The 17,581-nt window shown below is 51.9% G+C and overlaps 1 protein-coding gene across 6 annotated transcripts in view; it reads left to right on the forward strand.

Annotated features, from left to right (window-relative positions):
* The window catches only part of TRERF1 (transcriptional regulating factor 1), a 34,609-nt gene extending 26,041 nt beyond the window's left edge, over positions 1–8,568 (forward strand). For 3 of the 6 annotated variants that reach the window (XM_056126122.1, XM_056126124.1, XM_056126126.1), the window contains 3 exons: positions 3,395–3,598; positions 6,225–6,472; positions 8,233–8,568. In XM_056126122.1, coding sequence (XP_055982097.1) covers positions 3,395–3,598; positions 6,225–6,472; positions 8,233–8,557 — 777 coding nt within the window. In that variant the 3' untranslated portion in view covers positions 8,558–8,568. The remainder of the gene's footprint in view (positions 1–3,394; positions 3,599–6,224; positions 6,473–8,232) is intronic. The other 3 variants (XM_056126123.1, XM_056126125.1, XM_056126127.1) reach the window with 1 other exon arrangement.
* The last annotated feature ends 9,013 nt before the right edge of the window (positions 8,569–17,581 follow it).

Below are 17,581 nucleotides of genomic sequence, written 5' to 3' on the forward strand. Positions count from 1 at the left end.
CCACTGGTCTGTGAAGTCTAGAAATCTGCTGGAGTTCTGTAGTAAACTGCACACAGATCACATGTGTCAAAATGGGTCTCTGTGGGCTTTTGCAGCAAGGAAACTAGTACTGCAGGGGGGTCAGGTTTGGGGGCCACACCCTGCGGTGCTCAGAGATGCTCCGATGCTGCTTCCTCAAGACCTTTGGTGCAGGGGTTAGACCCAGGTTCCCACATGCAGAACCTCCACCCAGCCCTCCGAACCAGCTCCCCGATCCTGTTTTAGATTGTGGGGTTGTTGTTGTTTGGCTCTCGGTAGCAGCGTAGGTTTTAAATCATCATTCAACGTCTTGAGAAACGTTTGGCCACTTTCTTGATACGTTTAAAAAGAGAAAGTGTTCCCGTGGCAGGTGTGAGAAGTAGGAGTGTCTGCAGGCGTGCCAGTCTCTGTGACCCCAGCATCCTGAGCGACGGTTACCCTCAGCACATGTCTTCAAGAGAGAGAGAGAGAGAGTGTTGGGGGTGGGGGGTGTAACCTGGGGATCAAGCCCAGGGCCTCTCCCACTAAGCCACATTACACAGTTCTCAAAATGCAAACACCATTTATATGCCTGAGAAATAAAACCTCTGGCCCCTGCACCACCGGAGCGGTCCAGCACCCCGGCCTCGTATCTTAGACCCATGCATTGAGCCAAGAGCCCTGCTGGTGCCCCGGGCCTCCTGGGCACTGCGTGGGAGGGCAGGGGGAAAGTACTCCAAGAGACAGGTCTCTCCGTAACTATGGCTATCTGTCTCCTCCCTGGGAAACTCGTCTTGTGGCTGTGGGAGGTGTTAGGCGCCCTTTGAATCTCTAACCGCTCTCTCGAGGCTGTACGCGCCCACCCTCTATCAGTTTCAGAATATTGCTAAATGTTTCATTTCCCAACACATCATAAATGGCCAACTTGTTGATACAAAGTTCTACACATTAGGATCTTTTTTCCTCCTATCTTTGTATCTCTTAGTCACTTCGGTGAGCCATATGGCTCCGTAATAAATCATTTTGTGAACTTGCATAGATTGCCAGTTAAAATAAAACTTCTAAATTCCTGAGACATGGGTAAACACAGTACCGTATAATTTAATCTATAATTTTGGGGCTTTGTAAAATGTTTCTGCTAAGAGTTTTTAAACCAAACGGCATTGTGAGAAAATTGTAGTTACAACAAGTGCCATGAAACAGATGCCATTGCTATTAAAGAGTACTGTGTATTTTATTTTAAGTGCCAGGGTATAAGGCCGACAGATAGGACGGAGCACATTTTTTGCGTGCCAAGACCCAGGTTTAATTCCCTGGTACCACATGGACCCTGAACACCGGCAGGAGTGGCCCCAAACACCTAGTCAGGAGTAGCTCCGTGATCACTGCTGGGTGTGGTCCCAAAGCCAAAATAAACATATGCCAAGCTGTCAGCCATGGTCTGCCTTGTAAACTGCTTCAGACCATGAGGCCTCAGCTGGGTGTAAGAATGGAGTTTGACATCACATGGTTTTGCTGGAAACTCTTTGAGATGGACAGAGACTGGATTTATAACTAAATCCACTGGCGGGAAGTCATCCTGTAATGTGCTAGGGGATTCCGAAATCTGCCGCTTTCTTCAGAATATAAATTACTCTCTAACCTAAGCTGTAGGATTTCACCGAAGTCCTTCCAGCACATGCATCCACCACTAATCCAGCCCTCACGAGCCAGGAGCCGGGACCATTTCTTACATGGACCCCGTTGTGCATGCTACAGTTGTACAGGATGGCCGCGGTCCATTGCCAGCTGCATCATAGCCACCGACCTTCTCTTCCCTCACCCCCAACCCAAACGGAGAGAGGAGGCTGAGGAGGCCCCGGGAGTGCAGCTGCCCTCGGAAGTCTGTACTCTGGGAAATTCTGGCTTCTGGGCTCCAGAGTGAAGATGCTGTCTGGCCCACGCATGTTGAAGCCTGCGTGCTTGAAGTGGTGTGTGTGCAGACGCTGGGCAGGACCAGGGTTACCAGCCAGGAGCGACCTTTGTTTCCCCATGTCTAGAAGGAAGGGACTATTCGCAGCCTGTCCAGTGACAGTGACCATGGCATGCTCTGCCAGCTGTGTAGTGTCGCGAGCCGACGCTGCCTGCAGCCCTGTCTGCACCCAGGGACTCCTCGCCACTGGGGAGGATGCAGGAAGCAGAATGCAGGCGTGAGCTAGAACAGGTGCCAGGCCCGGAGGGAAACACAGCGCGCAGACCACCCGGGTTCCATCCCCAGCATCCCCTATGGCCCTGAATGAAAACCACCAGGAGTGATCCCTGAGTGCAGAGCCAGGAGTAACCCCTGTGCGTCACCAGGTGTGGCCCTCAAAACAGAATAGATAACCAAGAAAGAAGAAGCACCCCCGGGTCCCTGTCCCCCACTGCTGCCGTAATTCTTGTTCACCTTGAGGTGGGTGGAAATCAGGCTCCCTCTGCTCTGACGAAGCCGAAAGGGGCAGAGTTGCGGAGAGGGAGATTCTTCGTACAAACGGTTGATTCAGCCACTGGTGCTCAGGCGCTACTCCTGGCTCACTGCTTAGGGTTCGGCCCCAGCAGTGTCGGAGAAATGTGACGGTCCAGGGAAGGGCCGCTTTTACTTTCCTCCCCTGCACGTGAGGCCGGAGCAAGGCCGAGTGCAGGAGCACTGCGTTCAGCCTGTCGGTGGGCCTGGGGCAGCTCAGCCAGCTACACTGCTTGCCAGGGAATAGGTTACGTGCACGGCCTGTACAAGCAGTCCTGAGGGCCAGAGCCCGTAGAGCATTTGCCTTGCACGTGGCCGACCTGGGCTTCGATCTCCAGCACCTCATATGGTCCCCAGGGCCTGCCAGGAGTGATCCCTGAGCACAAAGCCAGGAGGACCCCGAGCACAGCTGGGTATGACCCAAAATTTGAAGCGAGGGGAAGGGAAACAATTGCAGTAGGTTTTAAGACTCTGAGCACAGCGGGGAGGGCCCCTGCCTTGCACGCGGCCCATCTGGATTCCATCCCCGCATCTCATATGGCCCTGAGCACCGCCAGGAGTGATCCCACAACCACAGCCTTGTGGCTCGAACTCCTCCCTGGGGAGTCAGAGCTGCCAGCAGGAGCCGGTGCCTGATGAGTCGATGAGTTGGCTCGAGGGGCCTCCAGTGGGGTGCGTAGGGGGAGCTCTGGGTGCAGACATCCCCCCTCTCTGCCTTTGCTTATTTTTATACAAGTGATAGTGGGGCCCAGTGCCAGGCGGGGGGCCTCAGCGTCCAGTGCCAAGGGACCCGCCCTTGAGAGCCCCACCGCCCCCAGGGCCTCTCCCCACAGTGCACGACCCCTCTCCTGGCCTGGGCGTTCTGGTCATCACTGAAAAGGCCATTTGGGCCTCTCCCCTTCTGCTTCAACCCAGACAAGTGAAGAAGAAGAAGAGCTGGAAGAGGAAGAGGAGGACCCGGACGAAGACAGGAAGTGCCCCCGAGAAGAGGAGAGCGAAGTGTGCAAGTCCCCGGAGCCGCCACCAGGCCCCGTCCTGGCCGCCACCGAGGGGCCACCCCTGCAGGCCCTGGGCCAGCCCTCCGGCTCCTTCGTCTGCGAAATGCCCAACTGTGGGGCTGTAAGTGTCGCTGCGTCCGCCGGGCACCTAGTAAGGGCTGCGGGGCTCTGCTTGGCTTTAGGAAACGAAGAAATGGGGCCGGGGAGTAGCTTGGAAGTTCAGCTAGGGCACTGGCCTCACACGTGTGAGTTCCCAGAACTGCACGCCCCTCCACCCCAACACTCTCTCTCTCTCTCTCTCTCTCTCTCTCTCTCTCTCTCTCTCTCTCTCTCTCTCTCTCTCTCTCTCTCCTCACTGCTTCAGGTCCTGCTCATAAAAATTAAAAGAGCAATACTGACCTAAACTATCATGCATTAAAAATCCACAGGGCTTGGGGCTGGAACCATAGCACAGCAGGTAGGGCGTTTGCCTTGCACACGGCCAACCCAGGTTTATTCTCTGGCATCCCATATGGTCCCCAAGCACCGCCAGGAGTAAATCCTGAGTGCAGAGCCAGGAGTAATCCCTGAGCATCACTGGGTGTGACATAAAAAGGAAAAAAAAAAAAAAACACAGGGCTGGCTGGGTACAGTGAGTACTTGCTTTGCACGTGGCCAGCCAGGTCCATCCCAGCACCCTATATAGTTCCCCTGAACATGGCTAGGAGTGATCCCTGTGCTAAGAGTCGGGAGTAAGCCATGACTGAGCACCTCTAGGTGTGCCCCCTCCCCCCGAAACAAAAAATAATAAAATTAAAGGGGCCATGGGGCTGGAGAGATAGCACAGCGGGTAGGGCGTTTGCCTTGCATGCAGCCGACCCGGGTTCAATTCCCAGCATCCTATATGGTCCCCTGAGCACTGCCAGGTGTAATTTCTGAGTGCAGAGCCAGGGATAACCCCTGAGCACTGCTGGGTGTGCCTCCCCCCAACAACAAAATCATAATAAAATATAAAAACAGAACCAACGTGTGTCCCGCCCCTGGCCCAGCCCTGAGGTGGCTGGATGTGCCACTTAATTGACATGGAAGGACCTCTTTGCTTGCTCTTGTGGCCACTCAGAATCTGCACCAGCCGTACCACATGCCTGCGTGTCCAGGGGATCCTTCTTGAGTTACTTTCCTTGGTCTCTCAGTGAACTTCACTGTGTTTTACCCGAGTCAAGTTTCTTACAGCCAGGCGCACCTGTGTAGGGACGGTCTTAAGGTTATGACTTAAAAATGCCAACGTTGGGCTGGAACAATAGCACAGCGGGGAGGGCGTTTGCCTTGCATGCGGCCGACCCGGGTTCAATTCCCAGCATCCCATATGGTCCCCCGAGCACCGCCAGGAGTGATTCCTGAGTGCAAAGCCAGGAGTAACCCCTGAGCATCGCCGGGTGTGACCCAAAAAGCAAAAAAAAAAAAAAAACTGCCAGCGTTGGGGCTGGAGTGATAGCACAGCAGGTAGGGTGTTTGACTTGCACACAGCCAACCTGGGTTAAATCCCCAGCATCCTCCGAGCACCACCAGGACTAACTCCTGTGTGCAGAGCCAAGAATAACCCCTGAGCATTGCTGGGTGTGACCCATAAAGCAAAAACAAAAGAAAAAAAATGAAAGGCAAAACAGGGAGGGGGTGCTCTAGACAAGTTGTATTAGCTTTGCAGAGAAATTGCCCACTTGTTCCTGTCTTTGGTGTTGAATGGCCTGAACATCCCAATCCATCACTGCCATTTGCTATAGAACCTCCACTTGGGGCGATGGAGATGGCGTTAAGTGACAGTGTTTCTGGGGCTGGAGCAATAGTACAGCGGGTAGGGCGTTTGCCTTGCACGCGGCCGACCCGGGTTCAATTCCCAGCATCCCATAGGGTTCCCTGAGTACCGCCAGGGGTAATTCCTGAGCGCAGAGCCAGGAGGAACCCCTGTGCATCGCCGGGTGTGACCCAAAAAGAAAAAAACAATGACAGTGTTTCTGAGGCCAGGGAGACAGTACAGTGGGCAGGACGCTTGCCTTGCATGGGACAACCCTGCTTAGCTCCTCAGCACCCCATAGGGCCCCCCCGAAGCACAGCCAAGAGTGACCCCTGAGCACAGAGCCAGGAGTAAATCTCACCCCCAAATCATAGCTGGCAGCTCTCCTGCCCCAGAGGTCCATTGAGTGCTGGCAGGGGACACCCCTCTTTCAGGCCAGCTTCAAGTGACAAGCCAGGTCTGTCCCCTTTCGTGCCCATTCTGTGTTAAAATGGAGGCACTGGAGACGGCTTCTGTGGTCGCCCGGTCAGCTTGTCGCTGGCCCCCCACTGTTCTGGGACCCAAGGACTTCTGGGAGGACACAGCAAACAGTTTCGCTCCAGGCTGCTGTCTCTGTTTTAAGCCAATCACCTGTAAGCTTTTGAGTAAGACCTGATCGGTGTGAGGCCCTGGGTTCGATTCCTGGCTCCACCAAAAACAAAACCTCCTAAAAGGAACGCAGAAAAGAAAAGGGGTAAAAACAGGTCGAGTGCAGGGATGGGGGTGGGGGTGGGAGTAATTCTCAGTGGTGGCTTGGTCCCTTTGGCCTCGCCCGGCCCCCCGTGCCCTCTGCCCGTAGCCACAGTGGGAGGGCCCCACTGGCGTGGGAGCTGGCGTATCCGAGGCCACCAGAGCGCTGTGCCCTGTCATTAGACGCTTGCTGCTGCTACCCATGTCTTTGCCACCGAGTGACTAATGACCCTGGTTTCCTTTTCAGGACTGTAGATGTCATGTCACTCCCTCTCTTCCCCAGGTGTTCAGCTCCCGACAGGCACTGAACGGCCATGCCCGCATCCACGGAGGCACCAACCAGGTGACCAAAGCCCGGGCGGCCGTCCCGTCGGGGAAGCAGAAGGCTGGCAGTGCCCAGAGCGGCTACTGCTCGGTGAAGAGCTCCCCCTCCCACAGCACCACCAGCGGGGAGACAGACCCCACCACCATCTTCCCCTGCAAGGAGTGTGGCAAGTGAGTGCAAGGGGGACCAGGTGTGATCGTGGGCGGGATAGTGGCTCCGGCGGATGGGGGGGGGGGGGTGCCGAGATGGTCTGAGGGGTCGCCCAGGTGCTCTGAGTTCCCCCATCTCCTTGGCACCTGCAGGGGCCTCAGGTGGCTGGTCCCTGTCGGATTAAGCTGAGGAACGCTACTGTGACCTCCTAGAGCCTGTGTAAAGGAAGGATCTTTGCAGAGGCCGGAGCGGTAGGACGGCGAGTGAGGAACTTGCCTGCGTGCCGCTAACTTGTGTTCGATCCTCGCCACCCCATAATGCCCCCTGAGCACTGCCAGGCGCGGGCCCTGAGCCACGCAGGAGTCAGCCCTGGGTCAGGGTGAGACCCAAACCTCCCCACCCGAACAAGAAGGGGCACTTCAGACAGTAAATCTCTCGTGACAGAGCCACTCCTTTCCTCAAGTTTTTTTCTAAAAAGTGGGTGGAGCTCAGGTTCCCTTCAGCCCGGACCAGCCGTATTCCACATCCCTGCACGGTTATTTGCAAATGACTCTAAAGTGCCTCGTCTGAAACCATTCTCCTTTTTAAAAAAAAAATGAGGGATGGAACCCACGGCCTCGCTCAGGCCTCCTGCCTGTCTCTGTGCCCAGGGCGTCAGTCAGGTCACTATGCCCTGCTACCATGTTCAGACAAGACCGCAGGCCCCAACTGGCACAGCCAGCTGGCCCTGGTTGACGAGATAAAATCTCTTTGTCATCCTTGTCCTTATTTAGGGAGAGTTCCTAACCGTTAGCCTGGGGAGACTGGCAGTGCGTTGCTGGAGTCGCTGTCGGTGGCTACCGAGCGCTCACGCGTTACACGCTCTGTACGCGTGAGCTCACATAATGCTCACCCAGAAACTCCGTCCGCGGCCGACACGGCTTCTCGTCCTTCCGATGAGGACTGAAGTTAGGAGATGTATCTTGACCCCGGGACACACACCTCTGAGCCCTGCTGCGTTCAGAGGCAGAGCCGGCTCCTACCCACTGGCCGTCCTGCTGCTGCTGGGCTGTGTTCACTCCCCCGGTGTCCAGTGTTGAGTCCCAGTTTCCTCCGTGGGTCGCAGGGGCAGCGGGCTCTTCACCATCAGGTGCGCTTGCCTTGCTGGGTTCTCCTCCCAGGACCCCCGTGCTGACCATGACCCTGACGGATGGTTACCTGGACCCCCTCCCCCCCCCACCTCCTGAAGCCACCCAGAAAGCAGCCCTTGTCCCTGTGCAAGACAGCTGGGACCCCTACTTGGCAGTACCCTTCCTAGAAGAATCTTTCAGGCATTTTATAGTAGCCGCCATCCATTCATGTGGTTCTCTGTGTCTGCCGGACACTGCTTTTTTTGTTTGTTTGGTTTTTGGGTCACACCTGGCGATGCACAGGAGTTACACCTGGTTCATGCACTCAGGAATTAACTCCTGGCGGTGCTCCACATGGGATGCTGGGAATCGAACCCAGGTCAGCTGCGTGCAAGGCAAATGCCCTACCTGCTGTGCTATTGCTCCAGCCCCTGCTGGACACTGTTTTAAGGGAGGTTTGACCTGTACTGATTAACCAAGTGACTTTCTGAGAGGCTAGAGAGAGCACTCCGCTGCCACGGGTTCTCCCTGGCACCCCGCACCAGGAGTGAGCACGGAGCCAGGATAAACCCCTGAGCACCGCCAGGTGTGACCTCAGCCCTGCCCCCCAAACCAAGGGGAAAAAAGTAAATAAACAAATGAAGTGACCACAGCTTCTCTCTCACCGCCAGGGTCTTCTTCAAGATCAAGAGCCGCAACGCGCACATGAAGACCCACCGGCAGCAGGAAGAGCAGCAGCGACAGAAGGCGCAGAAGGCGGCCTTCGCGGCGGAGATGGCGGCCACCATCGAGAGGACTACGGGCCCGGCCGGGGCCCCGGGGCTGCTGCCCCTGGACCAGATGAACCTCCTCAAGCCCATCAAGGACGCGGGCATCCTGGACGACGACATGGTGCAGCAGCTGGGGGGCGTCATGGGCGAGGCCGAGGTCATGGACGCTGACCTCCTCCTGGAGGACCAAGACTCCGTCCTGCTGCAAGGGGACACGGAACTCTAGGGCCCCCAGACCCCACGGCCGCCGTCGTCCCAAGTCAGGAAACCTGGTCTGCCTGCTTGTTTCGTAACCATTTTAAACTACCTGTTTAAAAAGTGGTCGTTTTCTTCAGGTTTAGGGTGGGAAGGGAAATATGCCAGTTTCTTTTCTTTTTATTTAAAAAAAAAAAATACTTGTTTTGTGGGAGGAATACATTATTGGCACAACTCTCTTTCAAAAGAGGCGTCTCATCTGGCCGGCGTTACTATGAACTTCCTCCCGGCAGGGAGGGAAACTGAGGTGCGTGTGCTTTTGCTTTCAGATGTCAGCCATCCTGGTTGCATTTTATCCCAAAGCTTGCAGTGAATGAGTGTGAGAGTGTGCGTGTGTGTGTCCGTGTGTCCACGCCTGTGTCCCCCTGGCTATGTATGTGTGAGGCAGGCTCCCCTCTTCTGAGCTGGGGCCTGGGCCATCCTTTTCCACCAAGAGTTATTTTTGTTCCGTTCTGACCTCATTCTGCAGTTTGCTCTGACCTTGGCGTCTTTGCCACAGGATTCTCTGCTAGGGGTGCGTCTATCCAGGGAGTCCAACCAGCCCGGCTTTTCCTTAGCGCACACACGTCATCTGAAGATTTGACCAAATGTGAAAATAAGTCTCTTCTCCCTGGCTAGCCTGGTCCTGGGAACTGAGTACTGTAAGATTCAGGCTTCTGTGCCTGGCCCTGGCTTACTGGGGAGCTGATTCAGAGAGCCACGTGACCTCTTCTGTGTTCTCCTGTTCTGGCTGACGTGTGTCGGATCCTGTCTCCAGGCTGGGGACCTGGCTGGGAAGTAACCCCAGTTGCTGTGGCCGTTGCTTGGGACGTTGGACAAAGGGCATCCATCGAATTCCAAAAAGTGTTCTTTGACCCAAAACTAGATTGGAAGAGACTTTTTTTTTTTTTTTGGCAACACTGTTGATGGTCAGTGGAGTTCTGAAATTACTCTGTGCCACTTGGAAATACTGTGAAACCTCATTCACTGGGATTTTGCTTTAATTCGTTGACGCTGGGCGGAAGTTGACCTTGATGTTAACTATAAGGAAAAGAACTGTCTAATCTGTAGCAGATGCCAGGCAGATAGGAAAGAGAGGCTGACAGAAACGGTTTCAGATACCACTTCAGCTACAATGTTTGCATTCAGACAATGAATGTATTCATTCCAGTCATTTACCAAAGCTCTTCTAGAATTCTCCAAGCCACATAACTTTGCTCTGCCTCTTCCTGTCCCTGTTGGCAGGGTTCCTGTTGGTACTTGAAGGTAATAAAACTGTAATCCTTCAAAATGTGGCATTGAGCTCGGGCCTTGGAGCTGAGTCAGCCCGGCCCTTCCACTTTTAGGGAACGTGAGTGCCGCTTTCCCACAAAAGGCCAAGTGGGGGCACTGCTTTGGGGGGCTCCCCTTGCAGATAACCAGGTGTCACTTCTTCTGAGGCCCTGCCCAACCCAGATAGGCCGGTTCCTCAGCCGCACACAGGGTGGCAGTCCTGCTCGTTCTTGGAATCATGGCATTAGAGGGTGCACAAAGCGTGAGGCTAGGACCCAAACACCCTTCCGGTTTGACTCTGTAAAGGTGTTTGGCGTCCACTTCTGGCACCTCCCAGACCAGATTCACGGAATCTCAGGAAAGCCACGGACGGGCGAGAAAAATACGAACACTTTCCTTCCTTCATCTTTTCTTTAGGCTGAAAAACAAAACGTTTTCTTTGCTGCCATTTCAGACAGGTTATTCTGTTCTAAGTATTAAGTTAAAAGCTGGGTGCTACATCCACGCTGTGGCAAAGCTATTCTGGAATATTCCAGCTGTGCTAACGACGGCCGGCATCTGTCCAAGTGACGACTTCCGCTGTTTGCAGGTATCGGAGAAGGATTAGGGAATACTTCTGCTGCCGGGTCTACGAAAACTTTTATGTCAAAGGAGCCAACACCCAGGAAAATGTTTATAAAGCAAACACATTCACTCTGTTTGGAGGCGTGCCCGGCCAGTCTAGTTTTAAACAGGAGAAAGAAACGAAGTTGCCAAGAGAAGCGTCATTCAACGTTGATTTTTCCATACAGTGTAGTGTAAGAATTTCTGACTTGCGACAACCAAAGAACTCCTTCCTGAGACAGTTCGAATTCCTGAATTCCTCCTTCTCCGCAACGATCAACTTCCACAATTGACTTTGCAGTAACGTAATGCACTTCATGTTCTCCGAAGCCCTTTGGCCTGCCTGCGTGCGTGGTGTTCGAGCTCCCTGTAGCGCCCCCTGCCGCCCCACCCCAGAACTTCTGCCCCTAACGGCTAACGTCTTCACCACGGTTACTGTTTACGATCAGATGGCTTTTCATTCGTGACTTTAGACCTCTTTGAGAAAGCTTGTATATAAAAGTTAACAGATATATTTTATGGAAAACCCATCTTATTTTCAAATATATTTAACTGCTGTTATATTTTATTAGAGGAAGGTTGTAAATATTTTCTAGGAGTTCTATTGTAAAGAAAAGTATTTTTGAAAAAAAAAAACCCTAATGTAATAAAAAGGAAAACATTTTTAAATAGTGGTGGTGATTGCTTCCTGTTTTGCCTTCGCAGTATTCTGTTCTCAGCCGATAACTTGCATGTCTTCCCATTCAGGATGTGATTGATTCAGGCTTGCACTATTATAAGTTGACATCATAATATCTCGTGTGCTAAACTGTATTTTTCCCCGGAATGCCAGTCCCTGGGTCCATAGCCAACGCACTATGTATAGCATATTCCTAATTTTTCTTTTGTAACGTGTGTATTTTTAATAAGGATTTTATGTAACATTTTGGCAAAAAGAGGACAGTATTTTCTAGTGAATTTTATAATACATTTTGCTAAAAATGTTTCTTCCTAAGTCAGTTTTTGTTAAAGTGAACCAAAAGTCTTATTTTACCAGGGGTTTAAAAAATTTAAAAAAGTTTGAAGCTTGAAAGCAAAGTTATATTTAAACATCTATGTGACAAATAAATAAAGATGTTTTATAGATTTGTCCTTAAAAGGTGCATTCCTTAAAAAACAAAAAAAAAAATGGGCAGCCTAGGTGATTTTCTCCCCGAGTTACAGTCGGTTTTTGTTTTATTTTCTTTTGTTCTTTTTTAATGATCACAATTTTTTTTTTCCAGCAAGAGCCAGGAGCATTTTACTTGAAAGATCTAGTCACCCACCTTCTCAGAAACTTTTGCACATCCTATAGACAGGCATTCTCCAACTAGAGATGTAACCAAATAAACTCTGTTCTATTTATTTGTGAAAATCTGGTTCAGTATTGCATCAGCTGCTCTGAAAATAAAAATGTTTCTTTCTGAGTTTCCTTTGGCTGAAACCTTCCTTCTTTCTAACACTGGAATGGGTGATAGAAAAGGCGCAGTGCTCGGTGAAGGCCGTGCACCTGCTGGCTGGCTTCTGAAGTGGGTTGATGGGTCGGCGGGTGAGGCTGATCAGATTCGGTCCTGGTGACAATGGCCCCTCGCACCTCCACGACCCACTCTGGAGGCCTGAAGGACAGACACATGGACGCTCTCCAGCACCCCTGGAAGGCTTACTGGTCTCTGAAGTGGGACACACAGGCAGCTCGGTACTCTGCAAGTCCCCAGCCACACACCAAAGCCCAGCCCCACCCCTTGTTGTTTTGTGTGCATTGCTAACCAAGGGTGTGCTTTCTGGTTATTGGTTCGCAGCAAACTTTGGGAGAAACCCGGAGTTCTAGATTTAACGAGTTTACCGAAAATCAATTCTGTAGGGTATTCGGTTGTAGACCTTGGTCTTCTAGATTCTTTTGTTGTTTTGTTCTGGTTCGGTTTTTACCCCTTTTTTTGGCGGGGGGGGGATGTAGGGAACCACTCCTAGCTGTTCTCAGGGCTTACTCCTGACTGTTCAGTCAACACTCCTGGCAGGACTCAGGGGACCAAATGTGGTACCAGGGACCAAACCCGGGTTGGCCAAATGCAAGGCAAGTGCCCTACCCTCTGCATTATCTCCCTGACCTGAGGTCGATACTTGCATGTTAGCTTTCCACTTTAGAAAGCACTGTAGTTAATAAAAGCTATTCTTTAAAAAAATAAATAAAAGCTCGGGGGACCATATGGGATGCTGGGAATCGAACCCAGGTTGGCTGCGTGCAAGGCAAACGCCCTACCCGCTATGCTATCACTCCAGCCCCGTATTTTTTATTTTTTAAGTAAGTTTTGGTTTGTTTTTGGGTCTCACCCAGCAGTGCTCCAGGGTTACTCCTAGCAGTGCTTGGGGAACCAGAATGGATACCAGGGGTCAAATCTGAGCTGGCCTCTTGCCAGGCAGACACCCTACCTGCTATACTATCACTCCAGCCCCTTTCGTTATTTTTTTTAAAATAAACAAAAGACGGGGTCAGAGAGAGATCTCAATGGGCTGAGTGCATGCTTCGCAAATAAGGACTGGAAAGACTGCAGGAAGTAAGACGCCATGATTTGATCCTTGACACCACGTGTGGTCCCCCAAGCACCGTCAGGAGCCACTAGTGAGCACAGAGCCAGAACTAGACTCTGAGCACCGTAGGGTGTGGCCCCCAATCACAACAGTTTAAAGGTCTGAAGTGCCTTCTCTGCATGCTGGAGCACCAAGTTTGAACCCTGGCACCACAAGGTTCGCCAAGCACCATCAGTGTGGCCCCCGAACAAAAACACCCCAAATTACTTCTGTGTGTGTGTGTGTGTGTGTGTGTGTGTGTGTGTGTGTGTGATACACCTGCCCCACTGAGGACTTTTCCATTTTCACTTAGACACCATGATTTATATAGTTCTACATTCTAGGGGGGCTGGAGCGATAGCACAGCAGTAGGGCGTTTGCCTTGCACACAGCCAACATGGCCACCCGAGTTCGATTCCTCTGCCCTCTCAGAGAGCCCGGCAAGCTACCGAGAGTATCTCGCCCGCACGGCAGAGCCTGGCAAGCTCCCCGTGACGTATTCGATATGCCAGACGCAGTAACAACAAAGTCTCCAATGGAGACGTTACTGGGCCCGCTCAAGCAAATTGATGAACAACGGGAGGGCCTTTACCTTTACCTTTACATTCTAGGGTTTCAGGCAATATTCCCGTCCCCAGTCCCACCACCAGTGATCAAAGCCTTCAGCTTCCCTGCCACCCCCTCCCCTGAATACTTAACCAACACATCTGGCGAGTTAGTCATTGTAGTTTGGATTGTGTGCTAGTGTGAGGTCTTAACGGTTTAGATGCATCCAGGTACCTCACCGCTGTGCAGCCAGTGAGACCAGGACTGTCTCCTTCCCTGGTACTTCTGGACTTCTTCTGAGCACTGTCTCGGAAAAGGGAGCAACTGGCACAACCAAACTGCACTTGACCTTGGCACTTGGGGGCACAAACTTCCCTTCCCCCGTGCTGAGAGCACAGTGCCCTCGGCCACTCAAAATCACTCGGCCGGGGCTGGAGCAACACCACAGCGGGTAGGGCATTTGTCTCACATGTGGCCGACCTGGGTTCAATTCCCAACATCCCATATGGTCCCCCAAGCACCGCGAGGAGTCATGCCTGAGTGCAGAGCCAGGAGTAACCCCTGAGCATTGCTGGGTGTGACCCAAAAAGCAAAAATAAATAAATAAATCACTCAGCCTCCTGCTCTGCCCCAGCAGGTCAGAGGTCAGCGAATTTGGTCTCAGGGAAGGACAAAGCGGACAGGCCCAGCACCAGAACACTGTCCTGCCCACAACCATGCCCGTGAGTCCTGTCCCCACCCAACTCCAGCCCAAACCTGGCTCGACGCCTTGCAATGACTGGCACCTAAAGTTATTAGGTCGATCAGCTACTGGATAATACAGGACATTGTTCAGCCCAGGAAGGCGGGAGAAACAGGCCAAGAGGCAGGGAGGCCACTTGCCTTGCAAACTGACCTAGATTCTATCCCCGGCACCCTGTATGGTCCCCCGAGCTCTCTACCAGGAGTGATCCCTGAGCTCAGAGCCAGGAGGAAGCCTTGCGCACCACCGGGGGTGGCCCCAAACCATGAACGGTCCAAGTCAAGCTCCCGGGCTGGAGAGAGGAGAAACTTGGTGGTCCAGGAATGAGACGCAACAGCCACACGCGAGACAGAGCCACGAGGGGAGAAGCGCGGCAAGGAGAGAGAACACGGTCAGCCGCTGAGGAACCAAGACTGCTTGGAGCTCGCTTCAGCATTTCCACCAGGCATCCTTGCTTCGTTAGAAATAAAAACACAGGGGCTGGGGCTGGAGCGACATAATGGCGGGTAGGGCATTTGCCTTGCACGCGGCCGACCCAGGTTCGATTCCCAGCATCCCATATGGTCCCCCGAGCACTGCCAGGAGTCATTCCTGAGTGCATGAGCCAGGAGTAACCCCTGAGCATCACCGGGTGTGACCCAAAAAGCACCCCGCAAAAACATAAATAAAATAAAATAAATAATATATATATACACACACACATGGGCTGGAGCAATAGCACAGCGGATAGGGCATTTGCCTTGCACGCAGCCAGCCCAGCCGAACCGGGTTCAATTCCTCTGCCCCTCTCGGAAAGCCCAGCAAGCTACCGAGAGTATCTCGCCTGCACGGCGAAGCCTGGCAAGCTACCCGTGACGTATTTGATATGCCAAACACAGTAACAACAAGTCTCACAATGGAGACGCTACTGGGCCCACTCGAGCAAATTGATGAACAACGGGAGGACAGTGACAGGGACAGTGAGATAATATATATATATATATATATATATATATATATATATATATATATGCATGGGCTGGGGACTAGAGAAACAGTACAGGGGTAAAGCACTTGCTGGCATACGACTGACCTGGGCTCCATCCCAGACACATCATGTTGGGCCCCTAGCCCTGCCAGGAGTGATCCCCAAGGGCCATGCTTTCCTGCATGGCGTAGGGATCTGAAATACTATTATTCCCTGCATGGAGAAGGAACTCCCGTAGATCTGGGCCTCACTGGGAGAGTCGGACCAGCCCGCTGCAGGGTGGAGATGCCACCCTTCAGAAAGGATTGTGAAAACAGGCACTGGTTCAGCTGCCACTGACTCCCCACATGATCCTTATTTAGACAAAGATATCTCCACACCCCCACACCAGGCTGATCTCACCCGGGGCACCAGAGTCCCCACAGCCACAAACCTCCAGAACCCAATTGCCGCGATGCTCACAACCGATCTCCACAGGCTTGGGACAAGCCCCTCACACATGAGAATGAATCTGCTGATAAACCCAATTTTTTTTTAATTTTTATTAATGAAACACCATGAGGTACAGTTGTAGACTTCCAAATTTTTGTGCTTGGGTTTCAGTTATACAATGATCGAGGACCCATCCCTCCACCAGTGCCCATTCTCCACCACTAATGATCCCAGTATCCCTCTCACCCCCCATCCCCCCATCCCACCATGCCTCTGTGGCAGGAAATTCCCCTTTGCTCTCTCTCTCCTTTTGGGTGCTGTGGTTTGCAAAAGAGGCATTGAGTGGCAATCATGTTCGGTCTATAGTCTACTTTCAGCACGCATCTCCCATCCTGGGCGGATCCTCCCAACACCCTTTATTTGGTGCTCCTTTCTCTATCTGAGCTGCCTTCACCCCCAGAGTGTGCAGTTGGCCTCCAAGCCATGGAGTAAACCTCCTTAAACCCAATCTTTTGGGAGCCTGGCAATCAAGCCCACGAACTGCCTCTGGCACCATATAAGCTCATGAATAGCCAAAAGCCAGAGACTCACAGACAAATCACAGAAGGGAGCAACAAGCTGCAGAGACCTTTCTCGACCCCAAAGGCACCATCCAGTTAAACATTTAACTCCAGCTCTATCATTCTATTTAAAATTTCAGAATTCCTGGATCTATGTCACTGATATACCAAGAGTAGCACACCACATTGGATGAGGTCTAAAGTAGAAGGCAACCATCTTAATCAAAAAAAATATATACAAACCTCTCTCTCTCTCTCTCCATATATACACACACACACACACACACACATATAAGCACACAAGGCTCAACCTGTAACAACATGTTAGTAATCTCTTACACAAGGGCTTAATGGCTCCAAGGTGAGATACAACAATTTTCACACACTTTAAGGAAAACCTCTTCAGGTCATTTTTAGCAGATTATTCATAACAAGCCATACAAAAGAAATTATTTAGCATCTTCGTTTGGGGCAGGCTTGGGAGGTGGTGGGAAAATTCAAATAATGGTGGTGGGACTGGTGTTGGAATATTGAATGCAATAAATTATTGTGAACAACTTCATAAAAATAAAATTAAAAAATACATTAAATAAACAGGATCCTTAATTATTAATTCATTTGTGGAGTCAGGGATCAGACCTAGGGTTTCACGCAGCTTCAGACGTTCCGTGTCTGAGCAACATCCCCATCCCGCCTTGGGAGGCATCATTTCCTCTCCAAGCCTCCGTTTCCCCTCCTATAAAGCCAGGATACGAAGACAATGTTTATGAGAAACAGCCTCGTTCCTGACGCTCCGTTCGCTCTTAACGGAACGACCATCTCCGAATGTGTACCTAGGTCGAGAAGTCAACATGACGAATGACCTGGCACCTGAGTTGCGCAGGAGGAGGAGAGCGGCTTGGAATGCCTTCAAGAGCGTCGAAGAAATAGCTAAGAGGACGAAGAACCTCCGACTCCGGGCACATCTCTTTGATTCCACTGTTCTTCCTGCATTAACATACACCTCAGAGACCTGGGCCCTATGAAAAGAGGATGAGAACGCTATTCGGGTCTCCCAAAGAGGAATCGAAAGAGCTATGCTTGGAGTAACCCGCTTTACTCAAATGAGGGAAAGAATTCAGAGTTCCAACCTCGGTTGACGACCAAGAATCAGGGACGCTGTCTCATTTGCCAAGGCATCAAAAATCAGATGGGCTGGACACGTAATGAGATTTGGAGACGACCGCTGGACTAGAGCTGTTACCGACTGGATTCCATGGGACATCAAAAAACCATGTGGACGCCCTCCTACGAGATGTTCAGACTTCTTCG

Source organism: Sorex fumeus, unplaced genomic scaffold, assembly GCF_029834395.1.
Source record: "Sorex fumeus unplaced genomic scaffold, SorFum_2.1 ptg000061l, whole genome shotgun sequence".
In the NCBI taxonomy this organism is placed as follows: Eukaryota; Metazoa; Chordata; class Mammalia; order Eulipotyphla; family Soricidae; genus Sorex; species Sorex fumeus.